General features: G+C 39.0%; 1 protein-coding gene across 1 annotated transcript in view; it reads left to right on the top strand.

The window, feature by feature from the left end:
- The window catches only part of LOC136857637 (DNA-dependent protein kinase catalytic subunit), an 873,484-nt gene that overhangs the window by 27,440 nt on the left and 819,320 nt on the right, over positions 1 to 26,724 (top strand). Inside the window, exon 3 of the mRNA XM_067136445.2 lies at positions 2,585 to 2,751. Within this exon, the coding sequence (XP_066992546.2) occupies positions 2,585 to 2,751 (167 nt within the window). The remainder of the gene's footprint in view (positions 1 to 2,584; positions 2,752 to 26,724) is intronic.

Consider the following 26,724-nt stretch of genomic DNA (forward strand, 5'->3'; position numbering starts at 1 on the left):
AAAGCAGCAATGGAGTACGATGTCACTAAACGTCTTATTTCTGTAGAACACATTCCCGTTTTCATAAAGAACAAGGTCATGTTGCAAGTAGAAGCTCCCTCCATACATAGTGGCCAGATACATGAATGGATTGTTGATGGATTTAATGGTAAGGTTTACAAGAGCTAAAAGTATTGGAAAGCGTTTAGAAGTAAGTTTGAAATGCATTACCAATATAAAATTCAGTAGCAGTTGTCAGAAAGATGATGGTGATCTTGTAACTGAAGTTACAACCAGACAGCACATTAAGTGAGGAAGTGAGGCTGGCTGTTTATCTGGAGATGACATGAGACAGTTCTTGAAATTAGTTAGAAATTTCTTCACTATAACATGTAACTACATTTTGGACAAACCTTTTCATGACTGGTGAAGCATGCAGAAGTAGTGTATGCTTCATTGAGAGCAACTATCTTTTCTTCAGTGCTTTTTGTTGTTGTTGTTGTTGTTGTTGAATTGTTGATGAGAACACTGACAAAGACAAACTGGAAGTGGGACTTGCTTCCTACCAAGAAGATCCATTAGATGAAGACATTTCAAGCTGTGAAAAGGATGTATCATGGGCTAAAACTTTTGAAGCTGAAGATGCTTCTGGAAACATGTTAGTCTGTTCTGTTAAGATGTTATTCTGTATAGAGTAATAAATAAGTTACAAGATTGTGAGCAACTGCAACATGACCTTGATAATTTTGTGATATGGACAGTAGGCAATAGTATGATGAAAAACGGGGTTAAGTCAGGTTGTGAGTTTCACAAATAGGAAAAGTCCTCTCAGTTTTAATTACTGCGTTGATGGGGTGAAAGTTCCTTTTGGGGATCATTGTAAGTATCTAGGTGTTAATATAAGGAAAGATCTTCATTGGGGTAATCACATAAATGGGATTGTAAATAAAGGGTACAGATCTTTGTACATTGTTATGAGGGTGTTTAGAGGTTGAAGTCAGTATGTAAAGGAGAAGGCATATAAGCCTCTGGTAAGACCCCAACTAGAGTATGGTTGCAGTGTATGGGACCCTAAACAGGATTACTTGATTCAAGAACTGGAATAAAATTCAAAGAAAAGCAGCTTGATTTGTTCTGGGTGATTTCCGACAAAAGAGTAACGTTACAAAAATGTTGCAGAGTTTGGGCTGGGAAGAATTGGGAGAAGAAGACGAGCTGCTCGACGAAATGGAATGTTAGAGCTGTCAGTGGAGAGATGGCGTGGAATGACATTAGAAGACGAATAAGTTTGAGTGGCGTCTTTAAAAGTAGGAAAGATCACAATATGAAGATAAAGTTGGAATTCAAGAGGACAAATTGGGGCAAATATTCATTTATAGGAAGGGGAGTTAGGGATTGGAAAAACTTACCAAGGGAGATGTTCAATAAATTACCAATTTCTTTGAAATCATTTAAGAAAAGACTAGGAAAACAACAGATAAGGAATCTGCCTCCCGGGTGATTGTCCTAAATGCAGATCAATATTGATTGATTGAACATTAAATACTCAGTTCTTCCACAATTGATGCTTGACGTTTTAGTGACCCCTCACAGCAATGCTTCAACTGAGCAAATATTCAGTTTAAGTCTAACGTCAACACGGAATTGAAAGTTATAAATCATGATATTCCGTATTTTTTGCAAGAATCACACTGAATTTCGACCAAATATGAATACAAAAATTCTTAGTGCTTTCCTGGTGGAAAAAGCAAAATTGTTACCATGCTCTGAGATCTGCTATCAAGGATCTCTGTAAGGCAAAAGGGGCAACTGTAAAAATGCTGCAAGAAAAAAGTTTTTGTTTGTTTTTAACATGTAGGAATAGAAAAACATAATACTGCCCTGCAGGACCCCCCAGCTTAATTGTTACAGGATCAGATAATGCTTCACTTACTCTAATTCTCTGAGTTCTGTCTTATAGAAATTTAGGCCACTTATTCATCCACTCTTTTGTCTAGTCAAATAACCCTCAATTACGTCAGTATTCTCCCACACCAATTCTAAAATATTTGCTATATCTTGCTGGAGTCATGCAAGTTGAGCCTCAGTGGAATAACATTTCCAAAACCTTAACTGCCTTCTATCAAACCACAGATAGTAACTTTGCAAATGTGTCTAATATAATCAGAAAGAATGTTTTCCCAGAGCTTACAAAAAATTTATCAAGCTGACTGGCCTGCAATTATCTACTTTATGTTTGTCACCCTTTCCTTTGTATGTTAGGACTACTATAGCAACTCTATTCATTTGGTAGCTTTGTATGCTATGCTTTAATATGGCAGAGCAAATTCTTTTTATGTATAGAGAAAGACTCTGAGTAATATTAAAATTCTCTCTCTATTTCACAATGTCATAACAGTAGGTGTGATTTTAAGACATCTTGCACTTCATAGTGCACACTATATCAAAATTTGTAGCCAAAAGTAATTTTAATTTGCTAAGGAGACATAAAATCCTATGCCTACCTGAAAGTTGGTGTATTTAAGGAGCTCTGTAATTTCTCTATTTTTTTTTTTTTTGATATTGTGATTTTTGTAGTAATCTGATTATTTTCTGTTTGTTGTAGACTCTGCATTCCCAGCGTTATTCAGTGATGATACTGGTATAATACGTTTCTATAATGTGGCATCATTAGAACATTTCAGAAATGCTGTTATTGAAGTGTTTGAATTATTCAAGTACTTGATCCATAATTTCCGGGAACGACTATCACCTTATGTGCTAATTATAAAGGTAAATTAATTTATTTCTGTATAAGGAATTGGTTTTCTTCATAGAAATAATTGTCTTATCAGATATACACTTTTGTATTGGTATGGTAGTAAGTTTTTCCTTTCAGTGTAGTGAAATTATAAAACTTCCAGACCCAGAACTGTGATGGATCAAATGCTCTGTTTTAATTTATAAGATTATTTTCTTTCCTTTAGTATCATGTTTCATCTCATTTAATGTAAATTATGAAAGTTGGCATGAACTGGATTGTTCAGACATGTAAATGGTTAAAATGAAGTCATATACAGAAACTTTGGAACAGAAGAGGGAATAATAGAAAAGGAGATAAAGATAAATATGGAAACACTAAAGGACATGGACAATTCCAATATCTTCGTACACTGCAGTCTTCAGGTAAATAGGTTCTCTCCTCATCAATCCCAGTTCTTCTTATCCCCTATAACCTTGTTTCTGCTTCCCAGCTTTATCAGAAGGATGGACTTAAACGTCATTGAGGGGGGGCCTCTTGACAGATCTTGTCTTAGATATGGGGAGTGTTCCAAGTCGTTTATACCACTTTACGTTTTTTTTTTGTCTCTTCCCTTTTCCTTTGTTCATCCAACTCATATCTTATCCCACATTTCCCAGAGATCCTGATGGGGAATATTGTGCTCTGGAGGAAGCCTTCATCAGTACATCAGAGATGCCAACTATTACGATTCAGTCGTAATAATTACGAATCACCCATCATAATTACACCTGTACGAATGACACACCACATAATCCGATTTTTTAGTTGATTTTTAAATGTAAGTGTATGAAGTGTTCGAAAGGATACATGAGGAATGCCATTACAGCTTGAATTCTCAGAATATTCTTTTTGGATTTCTCGGTAATCATTTATACCCCTGCCCTTTCCTGTCCCTTGTTTAAGAATATTTTGAGTTTCCATTCGCCGAACGCAGTGTGTGCTTCCAGTACCGGATAAACAGTCACCTGTGACGTGGTATATCTTGCGGAGTTGTTGTCTTTGTTTGTTACATCATCAGACTTCCATGCAAGTATGCGAGTTCTTTTGTCTTTGTTTTGGCGGCAAAGTGGTGACAAATTCCGTTTCATTGTGAATACTGTGTGCGTGACTGTTGAAGAAGTATTTCTTGCGATTTTGTTTGTCAGATTTATGTATATTTTGCTCTTCTAGGATATTTGCTAATCGTGTGTTATGAAATGCGAAAAATTTGAAATAATGAAGCGATTTCTTGTGCAGAAAAATACATGTGGTGGCGTTACTGTGACTACTGATGCTAGTAAGAAACCAAAAATAGTTCAAAAATTTAGGGAGGAATACTTGGAAGAATGGCCCTGTTTACTGCGTTCCTCAAAATCTCCTTCACACGTGTTTTGTAGTGTGTGTAGCCGCGATTTTTCATTTGCGCATGGTGGCCGAGACAACTGTCGTAAACACGTGGCTAGCAAAATTCATAGAGATACAGTTAAGCTGAGGGACAAAAACTAGAAAGATGAAAGCTCAGTAAGAAATGCGGAGTTGTTGTTTACAACTTTTATTGTTGAATACAATTTGCCTTTAGCCTGCAGTGACTATGCGGGAGGTTTGAAAATAGCTTCGAAGTACGGTTGTGCGAGAACAGAAACCAGAGCGTTACTTAAAATTTTGGGAAAGGTAACAGAGTTAATGAAGTCCGAGCCCTTTGCCCTGGCAACAGACGGCAATAATGATATGAATGACAAAAGGTTCTACCCATTAGTTGTGACGCTTTCCGATGGGGAATCTACGTAAATTTCAATGATAATTCTTACAATTTGGGAATCCAACGGCATTACAGGTAAAGGAATATTTAATATTTTAGATGATGAACTGAAGAAGAGGGGGATTCCGTGGGATAACTGCGTAGCTTTTGCATGTGATAATGCAAGTACTATGACTGGTGTTTCCAAAGGGGTGAGCTCCTTTATTTGTAAAGAAAATCCTAATATTCATGTGCAAGGCTGTTCTTGTCATCTTGTGCACTTAGCTGCTCAAAAGGGGTGCAGTGCTCTTGTAAATGTTAATATCGAATAGTTTTTAATTGGTATTTATTACTATTTGCTGAAGAGTTCAAGGAGGCAAAATGCTTTAAAGGTATGCCAGGAAGTCTTTGGTGAAAAGCCTCAAGGAAGTCTTTGGTGAAAAGCCTCACAAAATTTTGAAGTACACTATGTGATCGAAAGTATCCGGTCACTTGGCTGAACATGACGTACAAGTTCGTGGCGCCCTGCATTGGTAATGCTGGAATTCAGTATGGTGTTGGCCCACCCTTAGCCTTGCTGACAGCTTCCACTCTTGCAGCCATACGTTCAATCAGGTGCTGGAGGGTTGCTTGGGGAATGGCAGCCCATTCTTCACGGAGCGCTGCATTGAGGAGAGGTAGTGTTGTCGGTCGGTGAGGCCTGGCACGAAGTCAGCGTTCCAAAACATCCCAAAGGTGTTCTATAGGATTCAGGTCGGGACTCTGTGCAGGTCAGTCCATGACAGGGCTGTTATTGTTGTGTAACCACTCCGCCACAGGCCGTGCATTATGAATAGGTGCTCGATCGTGAAAGATGAAATCACCATCCCCAAAGTGCTCTTCAACAGTGGGAAGCAAGAAGGTGCTTAAAACATCAATGTAGGCTTGTGCTGTGATAGTGCCACGCAAAACAACAAGGGGTGCAAGCCCCCTCCATAAAAAGCACGACCACACCATAACATCACTGCCTCTGAATTTTACTGTTGGCACTACACACGCTGGCAGATGACATTCACCGGGCATTCGCCATATCCACTCCCTGCCATCGGATCGTCACATTGTGTACTGTGATTCGTCACTCCACACAACGTTTTTCCACTGTTCAGTTGTCCAATGTTTACGCTCCTTACACCAAGCAAGGCGTCGTTTGGCATTAACCTGCGTGATGTGTGGCTTATGGGCAGCTGCTCGACCATGAAATCCAAGTTTTCTTACCTTCCGCCGAACTGTCATAGTACTTGGAGTGGATCCTGATGCAGTTTGGAATTCCTGTGTGATGGTCTGTATAGATACCTGCCTATTAGACTTTACGACCCTCTTCAACTGACGGCGGTCTCTGTGAGTCAACAGATGAGGTCGGCCTGTACGCTTTCATGCTGTACGTGTCCCTTAATGTTTCCACTTCACTATCACATCAGAAATAGTGGACCTAGGGATGTTTAGGAGTGTGGAAATCTCACTTACAGTCTTCTGACACAAGTGACACCCAATCACCTGACCACGTTCGAAGTCTGTGAGTTCCGCGGAGCGCCCCATTCTGCTCTCTCACGATGTCTGATGACTACTGGGGTCGCTGCTATGGAGTACCTGGCAGTAGGTGGCAGCACAATGCACCTAAGATGAAAAAGTATGTTTTCCACGAACCTGCTACGCAGGTGATACTCCCACGTGGCGCGTCCCAGGTGGGGGATAGGGGGTCCTAACTGACTTGCCGGCAGACTTGAGGGAAATAAAATACCTCTTGCAAACCTAACACACACCCCCTGTGGGTGGGGGAGACAGACGAAGAATTCACCCAGGGTATTCCCTGCCTGTTGTAAGAGGCGACTAAAAGGGGCGACCAAGGGATGATCCAGTTAGAACCATGAAACTACTTGTAATTAGTACCATCACACAGGGAACACCATGGGTTGCATTTACTTGCACGTAGTACCACTATGTTAGATACGCAATAGGTTTGTGATTAGTAGCGACAGTGTGTGAATCAGGATGGGGGTCCTGCAGTACCTGTGATTCGTACCCCTATATGAGCGACACCATTGTTCTGCCTTACCTATGCTCAGTTCTCACTATGTGAAGAATTCCACGGGATAGTATGGGTCCCTGTGGTTAGTCCATTTATGTGAGGAACGCCATAGGTTTGCGTTGCCTGCAAATAGCTCCGCAATGTGCGAAGCACCATAGATTTGTGTTACATGTGCGCATTACACTACCTGTGAATAGTACCATAACTTGTGGCATACTGCGAGTCTTCACTACTTTTGATTAGTACCGCAACATTACACATAGCATGGTTCTACTTTCCTAGCGATAAATACCATTATGACGGGCTGATGACTTGGATTTTTGACCCGTTTCGACTATACGCACAATCGATTCAGCATCGTACTATAGAAGCAGTCCCTTGGTCGGTAATATGATTGTTTTGTGCCAGCTTCTGTGCATGTGAGGCACTGTGGGTCTGATCCACTGATCGTTTTAAATTCATCTCCATCCATTCATTCTTCATCCTCATGCTTTGAATTCTGGTCAGTGGAGGATTTTGGAATTTTAAGTTGTCATTTAACTTTGTCTCATTTCGTACCATTAGGGGCTGATGACATCGACGTTAGGCCCCTTTAAACAACAAATATCATCATCATCATCGTCAAAAAGTATGTTTTTGGGGGGTGTTGGATACTTTTGATCACATAGTGTATGTTTCTGCCAGGTGGTTATCTCTTCTACAGTGTGTATCAAGGGTCTTAGAAAGGTGGAACCCTTTAAAAATGTTCTTCCCGTGAATCAGATTCTGGCACGGCCAACTCAAAATTTCTGAAAGTTAAGGAACAATTTGAAAATCCATCTACTAGGCTCTTCCTTTTGTTTCTCAGCTCTGTTCTTCCACTTTTCAACTCCTTAAATGTATTCCTCCTACAAGAGACATCACTTATTCATAAACTTCATTCAAAGTTAAATGAATTTTTCAGTGACCTTGTTGTTTGCTTTGTGAGAGTATCCTTTTTTCCAGAGTCTGATATTAATTTGCTTAATGGGAAATTTAGTTCTGCTAAATTACAGAAAAGTGACATTGAGTTGGTCATTGGGGCAAACACAAGGGCTTATGTAAGGGCAGTTTCTCTAGATGAAACTAGATTCAAAACGTTTTATTCCATTGTGAGACTCTTCTATACAAAAACATGTGAATACATTGTCAACAAAATCCCATTTAGGGATAAATTTCTTGAGCATGCTGAAGTTGCTGATGTTTTCCAAAGGAAATCCAAGAATTTTTTATCAATAGAATTTATGATTGACCTGTTTCCTATAATTCTGTCTTCAGAAGAAATTGATTCTTTGGAAACTGAGTTTAGTAATTTCCAGTTTGATGGATTCCCTTTTGACAGGGGTGAAAGGGCCGACAGATTTGAAATATCGAAGATAACTGATGCTTCAGGTATGAGGAAGTATCCTTCACTGAGTAAGCTAATGATGGCTATTCTTTTAGTACCCCATAGCAGTGCTCCAGTGGAAAGAGTTTTTAGTTTGGTGAGGAAGAACAAGACTGAATTCCGTGCTAATATGAACACCGAACTGTTAAGTGCTCTGTTAGTGCAGAGGATGCACATGATATCAAAAGAAAAAGCATGTCACCAGTGTTCGTTTACCAAACAAGAACTACAAACTGCTAAGGGGGCATTTACAGTACTCAACAAAAGAATTGATCCTTCAACCTCCACTTAAATATGTACTCACCTGTTACTCTAGCAGGCAAGAATCGTATGCTGTTTGTATGCCAGTCTTTGAATATCTTACATCTGGCTGAATTGTATGTTGTTCATTGAAAAATCAATGTGTAAGTTAGTGAGATCTTGGAAAAAAAAAAAAAAAGAAAGTAAATTCTAATGCCCCCCTGCCCTAACAGCTGCATTACTAATTGCCTTTCTTGAAAGTTTGCATCTCTGAGTACATCATTCAGTTGTATAGCGAGAGCTGCATGTCTCTGAGAGGTATGGATGTAGTTTTCCATTGCTTTCAGCCGTGTAACATTTATTGATATAATATAGCATGGCCTTTCCAGTCAATCATCCAGACTGTCACCCTTCTAATTTCAGGAAAGCTGCTATCCTCTTTTAATGATCCATTTGTTAGTCTGGTCTCTCGACAGATATTTCAACTTCGTGCTTCATCCGGACACACAAACCTCCTTACCATAGCAAGGTTGGATGGTTCACAGGGAAGGCTCTTGTTTCTAGATTACTCAAATATTTTTTACATACAATTACGACAGTTGCTCACATGGTACTAATCTTTTTTTTTTTTTCTTTAGAGCCACTTTGATTTGATATTGACCTATTTTGTCTTAGGTGGCCTTCCTTGGACTACAGATGGCTGGATAATATACACTGCTGTGCAAAACTTAAGGATGAGATAGATAAAGCAACATAACATATCAACACTAGGTGGAAATGAATGAAAGTGCGGTAACATGTTGCCAGAGGTCTCCTACACATGCATAGAAACCTGGCGTGAGGTCAGTGCAACTATAGTGCCAAATGGGTCTGGCCCCACAAAACGAAGTAGTTGAAGGAGCGGGACAAGACAGTTTGAGTCAATCAGCGAACTGTTAGGGTGCACTGTGGTGGTGTTATTCGTTCGAACATAGCTCGGAGACATTTGGTTGACTTCAATTGGGAAGAATCATCGGGAAACTCGAAGAAGGACCAAGTATGACGAGTGTAGCCAGGAGTTTGGTATTGCTCACAGCATTGTTTCACATGTATGGAGAGCATTCCAAACCACAGACACTGCTGCCCACAGGAAAGGAGGGGGTTGACCACGGTCAACTACGGCAGCAGATGGCTGCTACATTCTGCAACGGGCAAGAAGGACTCGCGTCAAACAGTGGGTGCAATCGCAACCGCATTTAACAGTACTGAAAGGCAACCAGTCTCACGCTCCACAGTGGCATGGCAACTGCATGGGGGATGGTCTGTTTGCGCGATGACCATTATGTTGTGTTCCATTGACACCCGCACATCGGCAGCACCGTTTGCGATCGTGCCAAGAGCATCAGGCCTGGATCGATGAGGAGTGAGGTCGTGTGCTCTTCTCAGATGAGAGCAGATTCAGTCTGAGTAGTGATTCTAGAAGTACCCGTATCTAGCGAGAGGTGGAAATATGTAACGCACCCGGGAACACTGTCGAAAACTATCATTTTGGTGGTCCAGATGTTACGGGGGAGGCATAATGTTGCATGGGCGTACTGACCTCCAAATCTTTGAATGGGGCACACTCACTGGTTAACGTTATTGTGACAGTATACTCATTCAGTCTTTTCAGGGGTGCATTCAGCCCTGACTTCATTTTTGTGGATGACAGTGCATGACCGCATCGAACAGCGCAGGTGGAGGAGCTCTTGCAACGAGAGGATATTCGGCGAATGTACTGGCCCACCTGTTCTCCTGAATTAAATCCCATCGAGCACGTGTGGGACATGTTGGGCAAATGTATTGCAACACATCCACATGCACCAATGACTATCCAACAGTTGTCAACCGCGCTGATGGAGCAATGGAACACCCTACCTCAAGAACTCTTTTTTTTTTGCTAGGGGCTTTATGTCGCACCGACACAGATAGGTCTTATGGCGACGATGGGATAGAAAAGGCCTGGGAGTTGGAAGGAAGCGGCCGTGGCCTTAATTAAGGTACAGCCCCAGCATTTGAATGGTGTGAAAATGGGAAACCTCGGAAAACCATCTTCAGGGCTGCCGATAGTGGGATTCGAACCTACTATCTCCCGGATGCAAGAACTCCTTACCAATCTTGTGGCCAGCATGGGGAACATGTTGTAGAGCATGCATCGCTGTCCTTGGTGATCACACACCCTTTTAAGAACCATGTCCCTTCTTTTGTGATGTCCAGGGAACCATCATGAGTCGCAGTGACTTACATGTAATTTATTGTCTCTGTATAAAAGTATAATTTCTGTTTGTCTCATCTCATATTCCTTTCAGTTGCCTACAGTACCCTACTGTAGCATTTCTTCCTATGTGTGCTCAAGTTTCATCGAGCTATGTTACTTGGCAGTGACACAACATACAAAAGTTACTTTCGTTCTTAAGTTTTGCATAGCAGTGTATGATGCTGAGGATCAGGATGTTAGTTACTATTGAATAGGTGTTCTTGGATATATTCTCAGTAACGATCATTCTTGTGCTCAAGTGAATACCACTTGGTCCATGTAGAGGAGGCCCACGTAGAGATTGTAGCCCCGGACATTGGTTAGTTTCGTACTTCCTCACTAAGTGGCACAGCGTGACGCTTGTCATTGCCTACTAGGTACCAAACGTGTAGATTTGTGAGTACTTCGATGTTTGTAAGTTGGCAACCATACCTGCTGTGAACACATGTTGTTTTGGCGCTCAGTACTTGCAGACAGAACTTAAATTTGAAGCTCTGTGCCCAACTTTCCGGGTAAGGTACCCACTTCATACTTACAGTATACCAATTATTTGAAATACCTACATTTAAAAACACAGCCAACAAATTTTATGATAAGAGTATTTGTAGTTCAGCAGATATGAAGGAATTTCTCCTATATAAACAATCTGGTAACCCCGGATACCATTTGTGATGATTGCCCCAGACAGTGTGTTAATTTTTTTTTTTTTCTCCAGGTAATTTCTGGGCTTGAAAAATGTCTAGTTTAAAGGCAGAAAGACTGACAGAGACACGTGGAGTGAGGATGAAATGAAGCAAGCTATAGAAAGGGTGTTAGAGAATACTAGTATATTATGAAGAGAATCTGCTCAAGTTTTCATTGTGCCAAAAAGTTCTCTGCATGATAAAATTAAGAAAATCAAATGCTGTGGTGGTGAACTGACAATTTCTCCCAAGTTGGGTAGATTTGAAAATACTTCTTTGGAACAATTTGAATACGAGTTGGTGCAACACAGAAAAGACTTGGACAACCGTCTCGTGCCACTGACTCGAAAAGTACTCATAGATTCAACAATTCTAAATGTTGTTCTGGTAAAGCATTTTACTATAGTTTCATGAAAAAAAAATCCTGAGTTTCTCCCTTAGAAAGGCAGAATCTACCGGTTTAATGAGAGCAGTTGGTTTTAATAAACCACTAGTGATGGGTTTCTATTCCAAGCTAGAAGAATTAATGAACAGATTTTCTTTCTCAGCGCCACATATTTTCAGTGCAGATGAGACTGGATTATCCTGTATCCATGTCAACAGCAAAGTAGTTCCTATTAAGGGAAAGAAACAAGTGGGGAAAGTTACATGTCACTATCTAGTTTTGTATGAATGCAAATGGGCAGTTCATCTTCCCTCTGTTTGTGCCCCAGGAAAAAGCTTAACCATAGGCTGATGATTAATTCACCAGCTGAATCTACTGCAGTGATGCAGCAAAATGGATGGGTGCAGAAAATTTCTTAATATGTTTTGCACCGAGCTCGATAGCTGCAGTCGCTTAAGTGTGGCCAGTATCCAGTATTCGGGAGATAGTGGGTTCGAATCCCACTGTCGGCAGCTCTGAAGATGGTTTTCCGTGGTTTCCCATTTTCACACCAGGCAAATGCTGGGGCTGTACCTTAATTAAGGCCACGGCCGCTTCCTTCCCATTACTAGCCCTATTTCTGTAGCAAGTCTCTACCCTGAAAAATTTGGAGCAGTACTAAAGAGAAATCATTGTTGGAAAACAGTCTAAACCAATTGAGACATTCAGAAAAGAGGGAAAGTAGTTTGTATTATTGCTAACAATAGCTAATGATTGATTATTTCCACGACAAAGACAACAGTCTTTTAAGGTTCGTAAATTGTTCGGTATAGCAATATAACAGAATCTAGGCTGATGTTTGGTGCACACATGCTGAAAATTATATTACAAGTATCACTGTTCAGATTCCTCTATAATACCTAATAATAATTTAATATATCTTGGTGTGTAATAGATCAAAATAGGTAACTGCCTGCAGCAAGAAATACAATACTCCAGTAAGTTTGTTTCAGAAATATATGGAGAAAATTTCAGAGGTGAGTTTAAAAACACACACACACACACACTCTCTCTCTCTCTCTCTCTCTCTCTCTCTCTCTTTCTCTCTCTCTCTCTCTCTGTGTGTGTGTGTGTGGAAATAATATTTGGTATTGATTAAATGTTGACAGTACACAGGGTTATCGGGTACCTGAAATCAAAATACAGGACAGATGTGCGATAGAGGAAATCAGCGGGCTTGTATTCTACAAGTTATAAACTTTGTTTAAAATTGATACACTTATTATTAAGTTGACATCATGGTGCAATTTGTAAATGCATGCCTTAACATTTATACACAGACTGAAACTTACAATACCGAGTAAGTTGGCCGTACAATTTGCGTCTTGTAGCTGTGAGGTGATGAGTTTGAACCCCACTGTCAGCAGCTCTAAAGATGGTTTTCCGTGATTTCCCATTTTACACCAGGCAAAAGCTGGGGCTGTATACTGTTTTAAGGCCATGGTCAATTCCAATCCTAGCCCTTTTCTATCCTGTCATCACCGCAAGACCTGTCTGTGCAACGTAACACAAATAGGGAAAAATTTCAATATTCAATATAACTGCTGTTAAGTTTTTTGTTATTCGTAGCAATTTCATAAAAATCTCTGCATGATATTAAAGAAAAATTTACAGAAATGAACAGCTCAGACCTAACCAAGTCAACAGAACATAATATTTCTCACAGTTGCCAATTTCACACTAATATGCGGTGGACTCGGATTACCTCAGGTAGCTGTCCACTATTATGCGTCTTATTCGCTAGGATGGAAAACCCAAGAACTGCAAACAGTAATTTTTTTAAAAATCTATGAACTCACACCAAATAAAGAATTCAAGGAGTGAAAAAATTTATCCTGTTTGCAAGAAAGAAGATAAGCTCTTGGTACTTATCAGAGGTGGAAACATTAGCATATTTCTTTCAAGGTTCAAAATGCGGGACAATTGCCATCCCAGATATGAACTGTCCAGGACGCGGGACATCTAACACGAATACAGTACTGCGCCATTTACTGAGTCTAAGTCTCTTGGCGTCAAAGAAAATTCCACAGTTAGGGTCAGTAGGCATCTCAGGGGTTGCAACAAATAATATGTATTTTTAACGTGAATCCAGAGAGAAATGCTTAACGCAATGCTTTCATTCATTCAAGATAAATCTGACAGATGTCTCTATCGCTTGTCACTTAAGGTGACGGTTTTATATATTAATTCTGCCATAATCATAACTTTCAAACTATACCGATAATCTATAAATGATAATAAATATATCTTACTATCATTTATTCAAAAAATAAATATGACAGATAAATTAAAATATAAGGTTTGCTTAAACTTTGAAATTAATGATGGAATTGAAATATTATCTTAAATTATTTGTTGAAAATATTTTTTGCCATAATCATAACTTTCAAACTATACCGATAATCTATAAATGATAATAAATATATCTTAATAACTATCATTTGTTCAAAAAATAAATATGACAGATAAATTAAAATATCAGGTTTGCTTAAAGTTTGAAATGAATGATGGAATTGAAATATCTTCAAAATTATTTGTTGAACAATATTTTTTTATCGTAAGAATTGTCATAATATTCATTGAAAGGGTAGTTAACTCAACTTTGCTTTAACACCTCATGATAAAATAAAATGGATCACATTTTTACAAATCTGCATGGATTGGAATTGTTTGAATTAATGCATTAATCTTGTGCCCGTTCACACGTCTGCGACAGCTTTCAAAATGGCGCCGACTGAGGGTATGGGCCATTTAATCTATAGCAAGCAAAGAATAGACACCAGTTGCGATGACACAGAAGGCCATACACGTCATGGAACGGTCAAGTATTCAGGGTGAAATGGACAGTGGACTGGACTGTATTGTTTTACAAAAAAAAGTAGAAAACTTGATTGTTAAGAAAACTCCATCTTAAATTTTCTCAACGGAGAGTGAGGACGGAATTACCGACCGCGGTATAATTCTTTTAGGAATAACAAAGGATCTAAAGATATATTAAAGGAAAAAGCATCGGAAACGAGAAGAAACAAGTCAAATCACCGAAAAATAGCATAGTTGACTCGAGATATTAAGAAGGAATCACCTTCAAGAGCTACGAGATACGCATGGGTGGATACTCAGCGCGGTGATCTATAGTCTGCAAAGGAAGACCAAGCCAACATAAAAAGGATCACACACAAGAAGAGAAACATCTCCAATCATTGAATCAGAATAAAAATAAGTTTTCCTCAAGATCTACAAGAAGGGCAGACAGAGAATAGATGCACTGAAATCATTACCAACGAAATCGAGGATACGTCGGAGAGCCACGAAAGAAATAATAAAATTAAGGATTACAGATGTCAAAAAAGAATTGTATAATGGCTGTACACTGCACTATAATCATTAATTTAGATGCTGACAAGAGGACCATGAGGATGATGTGCTAAGTACACATGATGGACCAAGCTGGGGACCAGTACATCTTGCTATACGACCGAGCCATGATGAGGAAGACGACGGGAAATCATCCGACCGAGCCATGATGAGGAAGGCGACGGGAAACCATCCGACCGAGCCATGATGAGGGGAATCCAGACAGCACTTCCGTGATGAAGAAGCGGATGATGTACCAGATGTCCAACCCATGACCTAACCGAAGACCCAACTACATCCATTTGGGAGCAGAACAGCTGGACCAGGGACAACCATGGGCGAGCTAAGTCATTTACAATATTTAATCGCATAATTTTGGTTTGCCTACACATGTACCTTAGGTATGTGCCGATGGGCCAATTAGAGACCGATACATAAGAAATGCAAGTGAATGTTACCAACGAAGTGTAAGATATTTAAGTCCGTAGTTACATGATCTAGCAATATAGCAGTAGTTTCTGATGTAATGGATATATACGTCATCGTATATCGGTCAAAATACACGTATGTAGCGTGAGGTTTGAAAAAAGAAGTTTGGAAACAGCTGATCATAATGACATACTGGCAGATTACAGAGATTTCATAGTGGTAAAGCTACAAGTCGACGTCACGATTGGTTGCGCGCGGTGTAAAAATAAACAGATGGAATCATGCATTGTTTTGCTTCGCAATAAGGGCATTGAACTCAATCATAGGTTATGAGATATAGCAACTTTTAAATGTTGTTTTAAGAAACAGTGTGGTACTTTGACATGGTCGTGTGTTTGGGAACGCGACGAGTTATTATTGAGGCTACGATGTTAAGATATTATATGGATGTTGAAATAAGGTTACGATTGTGCTAACTGGAGGAAAGGTATGAGTTATATAGTGATATGAGAAGTTTTATTCGCACTACTCAGGGGCCATTGAGTGCCTGCATTTTAAGATATGCCACACTACATTTTTTTTAGAATCGTATACGTAAGATTGCCCACACCGCTGGAGCGACTTAAGCCAAGGTATGAACAGAATTTACTATTGTAGAAGTATGCTTGTGACAGAATCGTATGTCAACTTTAGATGCGTTGTAATGAATATCGGAATACAACGATACGTTTGATAGCTGTATTTGACCAAATGCATTCACGACACTGATATATGTGAGAGTTTGTTTCTGAACACCGCGGCATAGCACTTGCATAGTAACTGCGTATGAATAAAGTAGCTTGCATTGAAGTAGAATGTTATGGAATATAACGAAGGAAAGGGACATTGAACCTAAAAGGACATGTGTATGACAGCCAAAGATTATGTTGAAATTAGTTAGATAGCTAAATAGATTAACATTCTCTGTTTGAACTTACATTTTCTCAACGAACTATAGCTAGGGAAAAGCTAGAATAGGTGCCGTATTTAACAGGCACTAGGAACGAATGCCTTAGTTCGTAAGAAGTTATCCATGCACAACGAGAACGTAGCAATAAAGCATGAGTTCGGATTTACTCAGATTTACTCAGATTTATTCAGATTTACTCAGATTTATTCAGATTTACTCAGATTTACTCAGATTTATTCACATTGAATAATGCTTTTAAGTTCACTCATATGGATTCATCCAGTTAAATTTACGCATCTAGATTTACTTATTTCAGTTTGCTTATATGAATTTACTTATTAGTGACTCGTCATTGACTGAGATTAGCTACAATTTACCATGTGATGTTCTCAACGCTCAATTCTAATTGGATCTGCGAGTAAATATATCCGTGAAATGCAGTTCAGTCCTCCGATTTAAAAATGATGTTTTGGTCCAATTTAAAGTTGAACTTATTAGTGGACTTGGGATACACTTTGGCTTAACATTGTGTCTAAGTGAGACTTGTTTAATTAGTCTTAAAGCAAATGAGCTATCGTAACAAGTTGATTGTGTCGGTATTACACCTATGTCTCAACTGCAGTATGGACCTTAGATGTCCAGTGATCGATTGTAAATATGTACATACTCAAATTTTACTTCACGAAGGAACTGATCTTCATAGTTTAATACTGGATATTATTTTCCTTTCTACGAGCCAGCGCTGACTCATAATCCATACTTGTTTTTACGCAATTCCAAATAATGACTCGCATAAAATGCCAATTTAATAATCCAATATTTTATCAATAAATATCTTATTTATTTTCTACAATTGTATGTGTCATGAATTCTTTCATTATAGCCTAGTTCATAAGTTAGTTGCTAGCTAAGAGAAGTATTGAGTAATTAAGTATTCCATTTAATCATGAACAGTTCTCACGTAGTCAAATATTCAGATAAAATTTGTCGACGGTTACTACTATTACGTCGTGAGTTTCTATAGGCGTCACCCGTGAGTTGCTAATCTCTTCGTACTCATGTTAAGCGTATCCTGTAGTAAGATTACATGTCTTACTTGCCATTAGAAAACCCTGAGGTATCCGCTGAGCGACCCCATTTCGTCTGACTAGGCTGCCCAACGACGAGTTGAAATGGAGGTATCGGGTAAAGAATGTAACGTTCGAAGAGACCCAGTTGTTACATTAATTGCGGCATCAACGTGGGGCTAAGAAGAGAAAGACACCGCGGGAATGTGTCACACTTAATTGGCCCTCCAACATAGGCTAGAAGAGAGGGACACCGCGGGAGCACTAAGAAATGGACCGCTTACATTTAATTGCCGCTCCAACGGCACAGAACAGAAAGACACCACGGGAACACGAAGAAATCAATCGTTACATTTAATTGACTCCCAGAAGCGTGGCGACCAGAAGAGAAAGACACCGCGGGATCGTCATGAAAGAGAGTGACTATTAGTATATTTTAGCTAATTCCAATACTTGAGGCAAGAAAGGAAGACACCGTGGGAATGTATTACAATGGAATAGAATAAGAACAGATAATTGTACAGTTTAAGATAAAATCTGGCTCAACATAGATAGTAATGTAGAGGTATTGCATGGAAAAGATTCCTTAGGAATGTAACATTCGCACGACATATGACGAGAGTTAGTGAAGGAGAGGAAGGTGTAGTAAACATGAGTATACAATTGTATCAAACGAAATGGACAATGTTGAGGAGTAATTGAGGGTTGTCAAATTTTTTTTTTATTTTTTTTTCTGGTTATGTTAATAATACAAGTTAATTTTAAGTTTATTTTTAATGGATACTGAGCACATGTTAAGGACTATGTAGGCTTATGAATATTGAATGAAGGCTAGATGCCACATAGTAAAAACTTAGTTTCTTCTTTTGAGATCAGTTCCGGAGTGAACTCAAAATGATAAATCCGAACTCATGGTCTAGTTGTTCATGGTCTACCTGGTAAGATGATGCTGTTCTCCAGCAAGGTCCATCCATATCATAAGTGATTGGAAACAAGAAAAACTTTAAACTAGTGTACAATAGTGATATAGTGGACTATTCTAGCATAAGTAGATTAAGGAATTGTTGATTGTGGTATATATATGTGTTTATGTCTTGTGAACTTAGAGAATTGCTAGGAAACTTAGAGAACCGTAGGAAAAATAGAGAACTGTTAGGAATTTAGAGAAATCATACTAAATAGAATTACACTTAACGGAAAAATGGCAATGCAAGGAAGAGTACAGACCAGAAGGGGACAGGAAGAAGAAATGAGAGAGATACAGGAAAGACACGAGGGAACCCCAATATGGTTCCTAGAGTATTTGAAAAAGCAAGAAGAAGAAAAACAGAAGGAGAAAAAGGAACACGAAGAGAAGGAGAGAAAGCAGGAAGAAGAAAGACAGAGAGAGAAACAAGAACGTGAGAATGAAAGGAAAAGGCAGGAAGAGGAGAAGGAAAGAAGACGAGTAGAAAAGGAACGAAGATTAGAAGAATGGCAAAAAAACAAGTTGAGGATAGAGGAAAGGAGATACAGGAATTATGTAAGAAACAAGAAGAATGGCAACAAAAACAAGTTGAGAATAGAGGAAAGGAGATGCAGGAATTATATGAGAAGCAAGCTGAAGAAAGGAGAAAAGAACGCCACGAACTAATACGGGAGTTGGATAAGAAACAAGAAGAGTGGCAACTGAAGCAAAAGGAGACTTTGGAGGAAATCGTTGGCAGAATAGAAAGCGAACAAAAAGGGATGATCCAGGAATTAAAAGGGAAACAGGAAAAGATGACTGAAGAATTTTTTGGAGTCAGGAATGAAATCCAAGGTTTGCGTGCCGAGTTGACCGAAACCATGGAAAATAAAAACAAAGAGATGCGAGAGGAGATAAACAGAATGAGAGCAGAAGTGGCATAGAATCCAAATATCATCACAGCACAGGTGGATGAAGAAATTGCCAAACTGACTACTAAGCTGGAGGAAATTAAAGGCAGTAATGAGAGGAAATGGGAAGAAGTAAATGAGATAAAGAAAAAGATAACAGAAAGTCAGGAGACCATCAAGAGGTTAGAAGAAGAGAAGATAAATGAAATAACGAAGGGCATGGAAGGACTAAGCCTGAAACAACAAGACTTAGTAGGAAAATTTAATCGAGCTTCAGACCAGGTAGCTGACAAAATAAACAAGCTAAAAGAGAAAATAGAAAATGATAAGGCTGATTCGGAACGGAAGATGGAGAAGACCGAAGAGGAAATGAAACAAATAAGGAAAGAACTTCAGGAGATGAGGGTAGAAAACCAATCAGCGAAATCCGTGTTTTCGAACTCCAGCGAACGGTAAAGAGCTATGGAAACGCAAGTACAGGAAAGGGAAAACACACTTTCGGTAATAATCGACCTGAGTAGGCGAGATATGGAAATGATGAACGGAAGCAACCAGAGTGATAGCAATCCCATAATTAACATCATCAAGAATTATGATGATCGACCCAAACATTTCGACGGCTCAGCGAAGACCTCTCCCAAACAATTCCTCCGGGATATCGAGGAATACTTTAAAGAAGGGAGGATACAAGAGGATAAGAAATTACGCATAATTGAGAAGCACTTAGATGGGAACCCGAACATATGGTTTCGAGCATTTAATTACAGCTTTCACACTTACGATGAATTCAAAGCCGCTTTTCTGAGAAAATTCTGGGATTCAGAAATACAGCAGCAGTTGAGGTTGGAACTCTACTCCAGAAAATTTTCCAATGCAGGGCAAACGCGCTACACCGATTTCTTTTCTTACCAATTTCACCGTTTCCAAGATCTAGACTGCGCGCCGAGTGAGTTAGAGGCGATCAAGACCATACAGAGACAACTCCCGTTAGAGGTACAGAGGTTGTTAGCCGCCACGGACATACAGACCGCTATAGACATGGAAAAACGGCTGAGACAGAGTGATTTGACATCATCATGCCTGGTAGAAAGAAATCCGAGGAATATCAGGCAAGTCGAGGCGATCAACACCATGAGCCCTGAAAGCACGAGCGGTAGAGTAAGCAGGACTGATCAAGATAGGACGGAGAATCATTTGAGCACTCAAGATAAAGGACGAAAAAGACATTGTTATCGATGCAGCGGGGAGCAACCTGCGAGATGGGAACAAAGAGATAACAGGAGTTACTCACAATACAGGAATAACATTCGTCATAATAGAAATAGGAGCCAACCGTATCCTAGAAACAGAAGATGGTATAACGAAAAACGACGGCCTAACGAGTATAACAGAAACGAAGAAAATAGAAGATATATACAAGAGCTCAGAGAGCAGAGGTAAAATGAAACCCGGTGGGAGGAAGCCATTAGAGATAAAGATAACACTGGTGACCTCGAAGGGGCAGAGAGTCTCGAGCTCCAGGATTACAAGAGGAGAAGAGAAGAGGAGAGATGGAGAGAAAACAACACGCAGAGGAGTACGACCGACTCCGAGCCATCGGAAAGAAAAAAAAAAAACGCCGATTTAACATTAGCTCAGCAGGAAAGTGTAAATAGTCAGGAAAGTAAAAACTTCATCAAAATTAGCAGTTGGATAATAACACAATTTGATCACTGGGACATCCGACCAGAAGACTTGGTTCGAGATGATACATGCGACACCAAGGAACCAGTATTTAAATTGCCAGTAATACTAGTTAGTGTAGCTGATATCAGGATATATTGTTTGGTTGATTCCGGGGCCAGCATCAGTGTCATGTCAAATACATTGTTCCAAGAATTGTCAAAGAGGATGGAAATACCAATAATACCCGTGTCTGGAGTTAAGATCAGGGGTGTCATACCAGATAAATCAGTGGAATGCAAGACTCAAGCATATCTAACCATAAGAATAGGCAGACACGAGTTCGAACACCCATTTCTGGTAGTGAAGAGGATAAAATACAGTATAATGTTCGGAATATTCTTCATGATGACTTCCCAAATGACTATAGATATGGAACGTTGTGAAATTCGATTCCCTATCATAGAGAATGATGGGAATAAAATAGTAGAAACGATCCAACTTAAAGACACGTTGCAAGCTGAGGAATACTTGAAGATTGAGGGAAAGGAAGTCGACTTATTAAATAAAGAGGACCCAGCCTTGGTAGAGAAAGACGATGAGCAAGAATTAGACATCGAAATAACTAAAAGAATTGAAGAAATCATAACCATGGAGGAAGAAAATGATGAAAAAACAGAGATCTGGGGGGCTCTTGCTCAAGCCGACGTACCACCAGAAGGAAAGCGAGTACTGTATGGGATTATCAATAAGTATATCGACGTTTTCGATGACAAACCAGGGCAAATACCGAACTTCAAGTACAAGCTAAAGACTACAGGAACAGTCACGAAAACGATTAAAGAGGGTGCAAAACAAGAAATTCCATGCACCGTACGAACGAGGTGATCTTGTATTAATTAAAACTGTACCGATGTCTAGTGCACCGAATAGAGTATGTGCGAAGTTCCTACCATTGTACAATGGTCCATATAAAGTTGAGCGTGTGCTAGGAAACAATGCATACGAATTAGCAAGCATGAATGGAAAGTACCGTAATGTACACAATGCTTGTAACATCAAGCCTTATTACCAAGAGAATGAGCCTAAAGGAACGGAACTAGAAGAACAAAGGGGCCAAGAATGTATAAACCACATACCATTATGAAATTTGCATCCGGAAGTCATTTGAATCTTTCATTTATTACGTATATGCAAGGAAAGAATCAGCTGATTATGAGCACAGTCGAGCATAGCAAAGAACATCTCTAAATCAGGATCGATAACAACCAGCTGATATTTTGGAAATCGATTAGCCAGTCTCTATACGACAAAGAATCTATATAAGAAGCAAAGGCACATTTATGATTCGAGTTTAAGAAAGGAAAATATATTGTGACCAATATATTTTGTCCGTGACGGGGGACAATAAATGTGTCCGTTCACACGTCCGCGACAGCTTTCAAAATGGCGCCGACTGAGGGTATGGGCCATTTAATCTATAGCAAGCAAAGAATAGACACCAGTTGTGATGACACAGAAGGCCATACACGTCATGGAACGGTCAAGTATTCAGGGTGAAACGGACAGTGGACTGTCTACTGTATTGTTTTACAAAAAAAAGTAGAAAACTTGATTGTTAAGAAAACTCCATCTTAAATTTTCTCAACGGAGAGTGAGGACGGAATTACCGACCGCGGTATAATTCTTTTAGGAATAACAAAGGATCTAAAGATATATTAAAGGAAAAAGCATCGGAAACGAGAAGAAACAAGTCAAATCACCGAAAAATAGCATAGTTGACTCGAGATATTAAGAAGGAATCACCTACAAGAGCTACGAGATACGCGTGGGTGGATACTCAGCGCGGTGATCTATAGTCTGCAAAGGGAGACCAAGCCAACATAAAAAGGATCACACACAAGAAGAGAAACATCTCCAATCATTGAATCAGAATAAAAATAAGTTTTCCTCAAGATCTACAAGAAGGGCAGACAGAGAATAGATGCACTGAAATCATTACCAACGAAATCGAGGATACGTCGGAGAGCCACGAAAGAAATAATAAAATTAAGGATTACAGACGTCAAAAAAGAATTGTATAATGGCAGTACACTGCACTATAATCATTAATTTAGATGCTGACAAGAGGACCATGAGGATGATGTGCTAAGTACACATGATGGACCAAGCTGGGGACCAGTACATCTTGCTATACGACCGAGCCATGATGAGGAAGACGACGGGAAATTATCCGACCGAGCCATGATGAGGAAGGCGACGGGAAACCATCCGACCGAGCCATGATGAGGGGAATCCAGACAGCACTTCCGTAATGAAGAAGCGGATGATGTACCAGATGTCCAACCCATGACCTAACTGAAGACCCAACTACATCCATTTGGGAGCAGAACAGCTGGACCAGGGACAACCATGAGCGAGCTAAGTCATTTACAATATTTAATCGCATAATTTTGGTTTGCCTACACATGTACCTTAGGTATGTGCCGATGGGCCAATTAGAGACCGATACATAAGAAATGCAAGTGAATGTTACCAACGAAGTGTGAGATATTTAAGTCCGTAGTTACATGATCTAGCAATATAGCAGTAGTTTCTGATGTAATGGATATATACGTCATCGTATATCGGTCAAAATACACGTATGTAGCGTGAGGTTTGAAAAAAGAAGTTTGGAAACAGCTGATCATAATGACATACTGGCAGATTACAGAGATTTCATAGTGGTAAAGCTACAAGTCGACGTCACGATTGGTTGCGCGCGGTGTAAAAATAAACAGATGGAATCATGCATTGTTTTGCTTCGCAATAAGGGCATTGAACTCAATCATAGGTTATGAGATATAGCAACTTTTAAATGTTGTTTTAAGAAACAGTGTGGTACTTTGACATGGTCGTGTGTTTGGGAACGCGACGAGTTATTATTGAGGCTACGATGTTAAGATATTATATGGATGTTGAAATAAGGTTACGATTGTGCTAACTGGAGGAAAGGTATGAGTTATATAGTGATATGAGAAGTTTTATTCGCACTACTCAGGGGCCATTGAGTGCCTGCATTTTAAGATATGCCACACTACATTTTTTTTAGAATCGTATACGTAAGATTGCCCACACCGCTGGAGCGACTTAAGCCAAGGTATGAACAGAATTTACTATTGTAGAAGTATGCTTGTGACAGAATCGTATGTCAACTTTAGATGCGTTGTAATGAATATCGGAATACAACGATACGTTTGATAGCTGTATTTGACCAAATGCATTCACGACACTGATATATGTGAGAGTTTGTTTCTGAACACCGCGGCATAGCGCTTGCATAGTAACTGCGTATGAATAAAGTAGCTTGCATTGAAGTAGAATGTTATGGAATATAACGAAGGAAAGGGACATTGAACCTAAAAGGACATGTGTATGACAGCCAAAGATTATGTTGAAATTAGTTAGATAGCTAAATAGATTAACATTCTCTGTTTGAACTTACATTTTCTCAACGAACTATAGCTAGGGAAAAGCTAGAATAGGAGCCGTATTTAACAGGCACTAGGAACGGATGCCTTAGTTCGTAAGAAGTTATCCATGCACAACGAGAACGTAGCAATAAAACATGAGTTCGGATTTACTCAGATTTATTCAGATTTACTCAGATTTATTCAGATTTATTCAGAAATACTCAGATTTACTCAGATTTATTCAGAAATACTCAGATTTACTCAGATGTATTCACATGGAATAATGCATTTAAGTTCACTCATATGGATTCATCCAGTTAAATTTACGCATCTAGATTTACTTATTTCAGTTTGCTTATATGAATTTACTTATTAGTGACTCGTCATTGACTGAGTATTAGCTACAATTTACCATGTGATGTTCTCAACGCTCAATTCTAATTGGGTCGGCGAGTAAATATATCCGTGAAATGCAGTTCAGTCCTCCGATTTAAAAATGATGTTTTGGTTCAATTTAAAGTTGAACTTATTAGTGGACTTGGGATACACTTTGGCTTAACATTGTGTCTAAGTGAGACTTGTTTAATTAGTCTTAAAGTAAATGAGCTATTGTAACAAGTTGATTGTGTTGGTATTACACCTATGTCTCAACTGCAGTATGGACCTTAGATGTCCAGTGATCGATTGTAAATATGTACATACTCAAATTTTACTTCACGAAGGAACTGATCTTCATAGTTTAATACTGGATATTATTTTCCTTTCTACGAGCCAGCGCTGACTCATAATCCATACTTGTTTTTACGCAGTTCCAAATAATGACTCGCATAAAATGCCAATTTAATAATCCAATATTTTATCAATAAATATCTTATTTATTTTCTACAATTGTATGTGTCATGAATTCTTTCATTATAGCCTAGTTCATAAGTTAGTTGCTAGCTAAGAGAAGTATTGAGTAATTAAGTATTCCATTTAATCATGAACAGTTCTCACGTTGTCAAATATTCAGATAAAATTTGTCGACGGTTACTACTATTACGTCGTGAGTTTCTATAGGCGTCACCCGTGAGTTGCTAATCTCTTCGTACTCACGTTAAGCGTATCCTGTAGTAAGATTACATGTCTTACTTGCCATTAGAAAACCCTGAGGTATCCGCTGAGCGACCCCATTTCGTCTGACTAGGCTGCCCAACGACGAGTTGAACTGGAGGTATCGGGTAAAGAATGTAACATTCGAAGAGACCCAGTTGTTACAATCTTCTTAACAGAAATGTCTGTCATTTGTTCATGAACTCACTTCTTGGTGTTAAGAATGAATGCTTTTAGATGTTCTTTAAATTAGATGCATACAAAATAAGATTAGTTTCATCCCTGTGTAGCATTCATTGGCTACATATCAAGTACTATCTACTAAATTATTAATTACTGATTCAAGAACTGGAAAAAATCCAAAGAAAAGCAGCCCGATTTGTTCTGGGTGATTTCCAACAAAAGAGTAGCATTACAAAAATGTTGCAAAGTTTGGGTTGGGAGGAATTGAGAGAAAGAAGAAGAGCTGCTCGACTAAGTGGTATGTTCTGAGCTGTCTGCGGAGAGATGGCGTGGAATGACATTAGTAGACGAATAAGTTTGAGTGGCGTTTATAAAAGTAGGAAAGATCACAATATGAACATAAAGTTGGAATTCAAGAGGACAAATTGGGGCAAATATTAATTTATAGGAAGGGGAGTTAGGGATTGGAATAACTTACCAAGGGAGACGTTCAATAAATTTTCTATTTCTTTGAAATCATTTAGGAAAAGGCTATGAAAACAACAGATGGGGAATTTGCCACCTGGGCGACTGCCCTAAATGCAGATCAGTATTGATTGATGATTGATCGATGATTGATAATCTAAAAAATAATCAGCAACACATTCAATATCTACTTTGGAAATGAGTGAACTTGTCCTAAATAATTATGGTAGCTTCATGATTTAATTGCAACTCTAGTATATCATTTCATAAAATCTAGTCAATCTTGTGTAGGTTTATAGGGAATACCATGGATGAAAATTCTAAGTCATTATCAGTCATAAAATATTAAGAAGACATTATAGACTATTCATCTCACTAATAGTTTGTTATATTAGCTATCATAACCTTATGCCACTTCAGTAGCATGAATTTATCATTGAACTCGCCATTTGAGTGAAAATCATGGGTATTAGGATTTATTTTGATGATCAGTCCCTATCAATAGCTCTTATATACTGTATCGTGTTGCCATTTGTTATGCGATATGGATTATTCATTGTGTAAACATCATTACCACCACAATATCTACCATTGATCTGCATCTGCGCTACTAAATTACTCTTATTTATCATTATATAAATCCT

This window comes from Anabrus simplex, chromosome 1 (assembly GCF_040414725.1).
Source record: "Anabrus simplex isolate iqAnaSimp1 chromosome 1, ASM4041472v1, whole genome shotgun sequence".
Taxonomy (NCBI): Eukaryota; Metazoa; Arthropoda; class Insecta; order Orthoptera; family Tettigoniidae; genus Anabrus; species Anabrus simplex.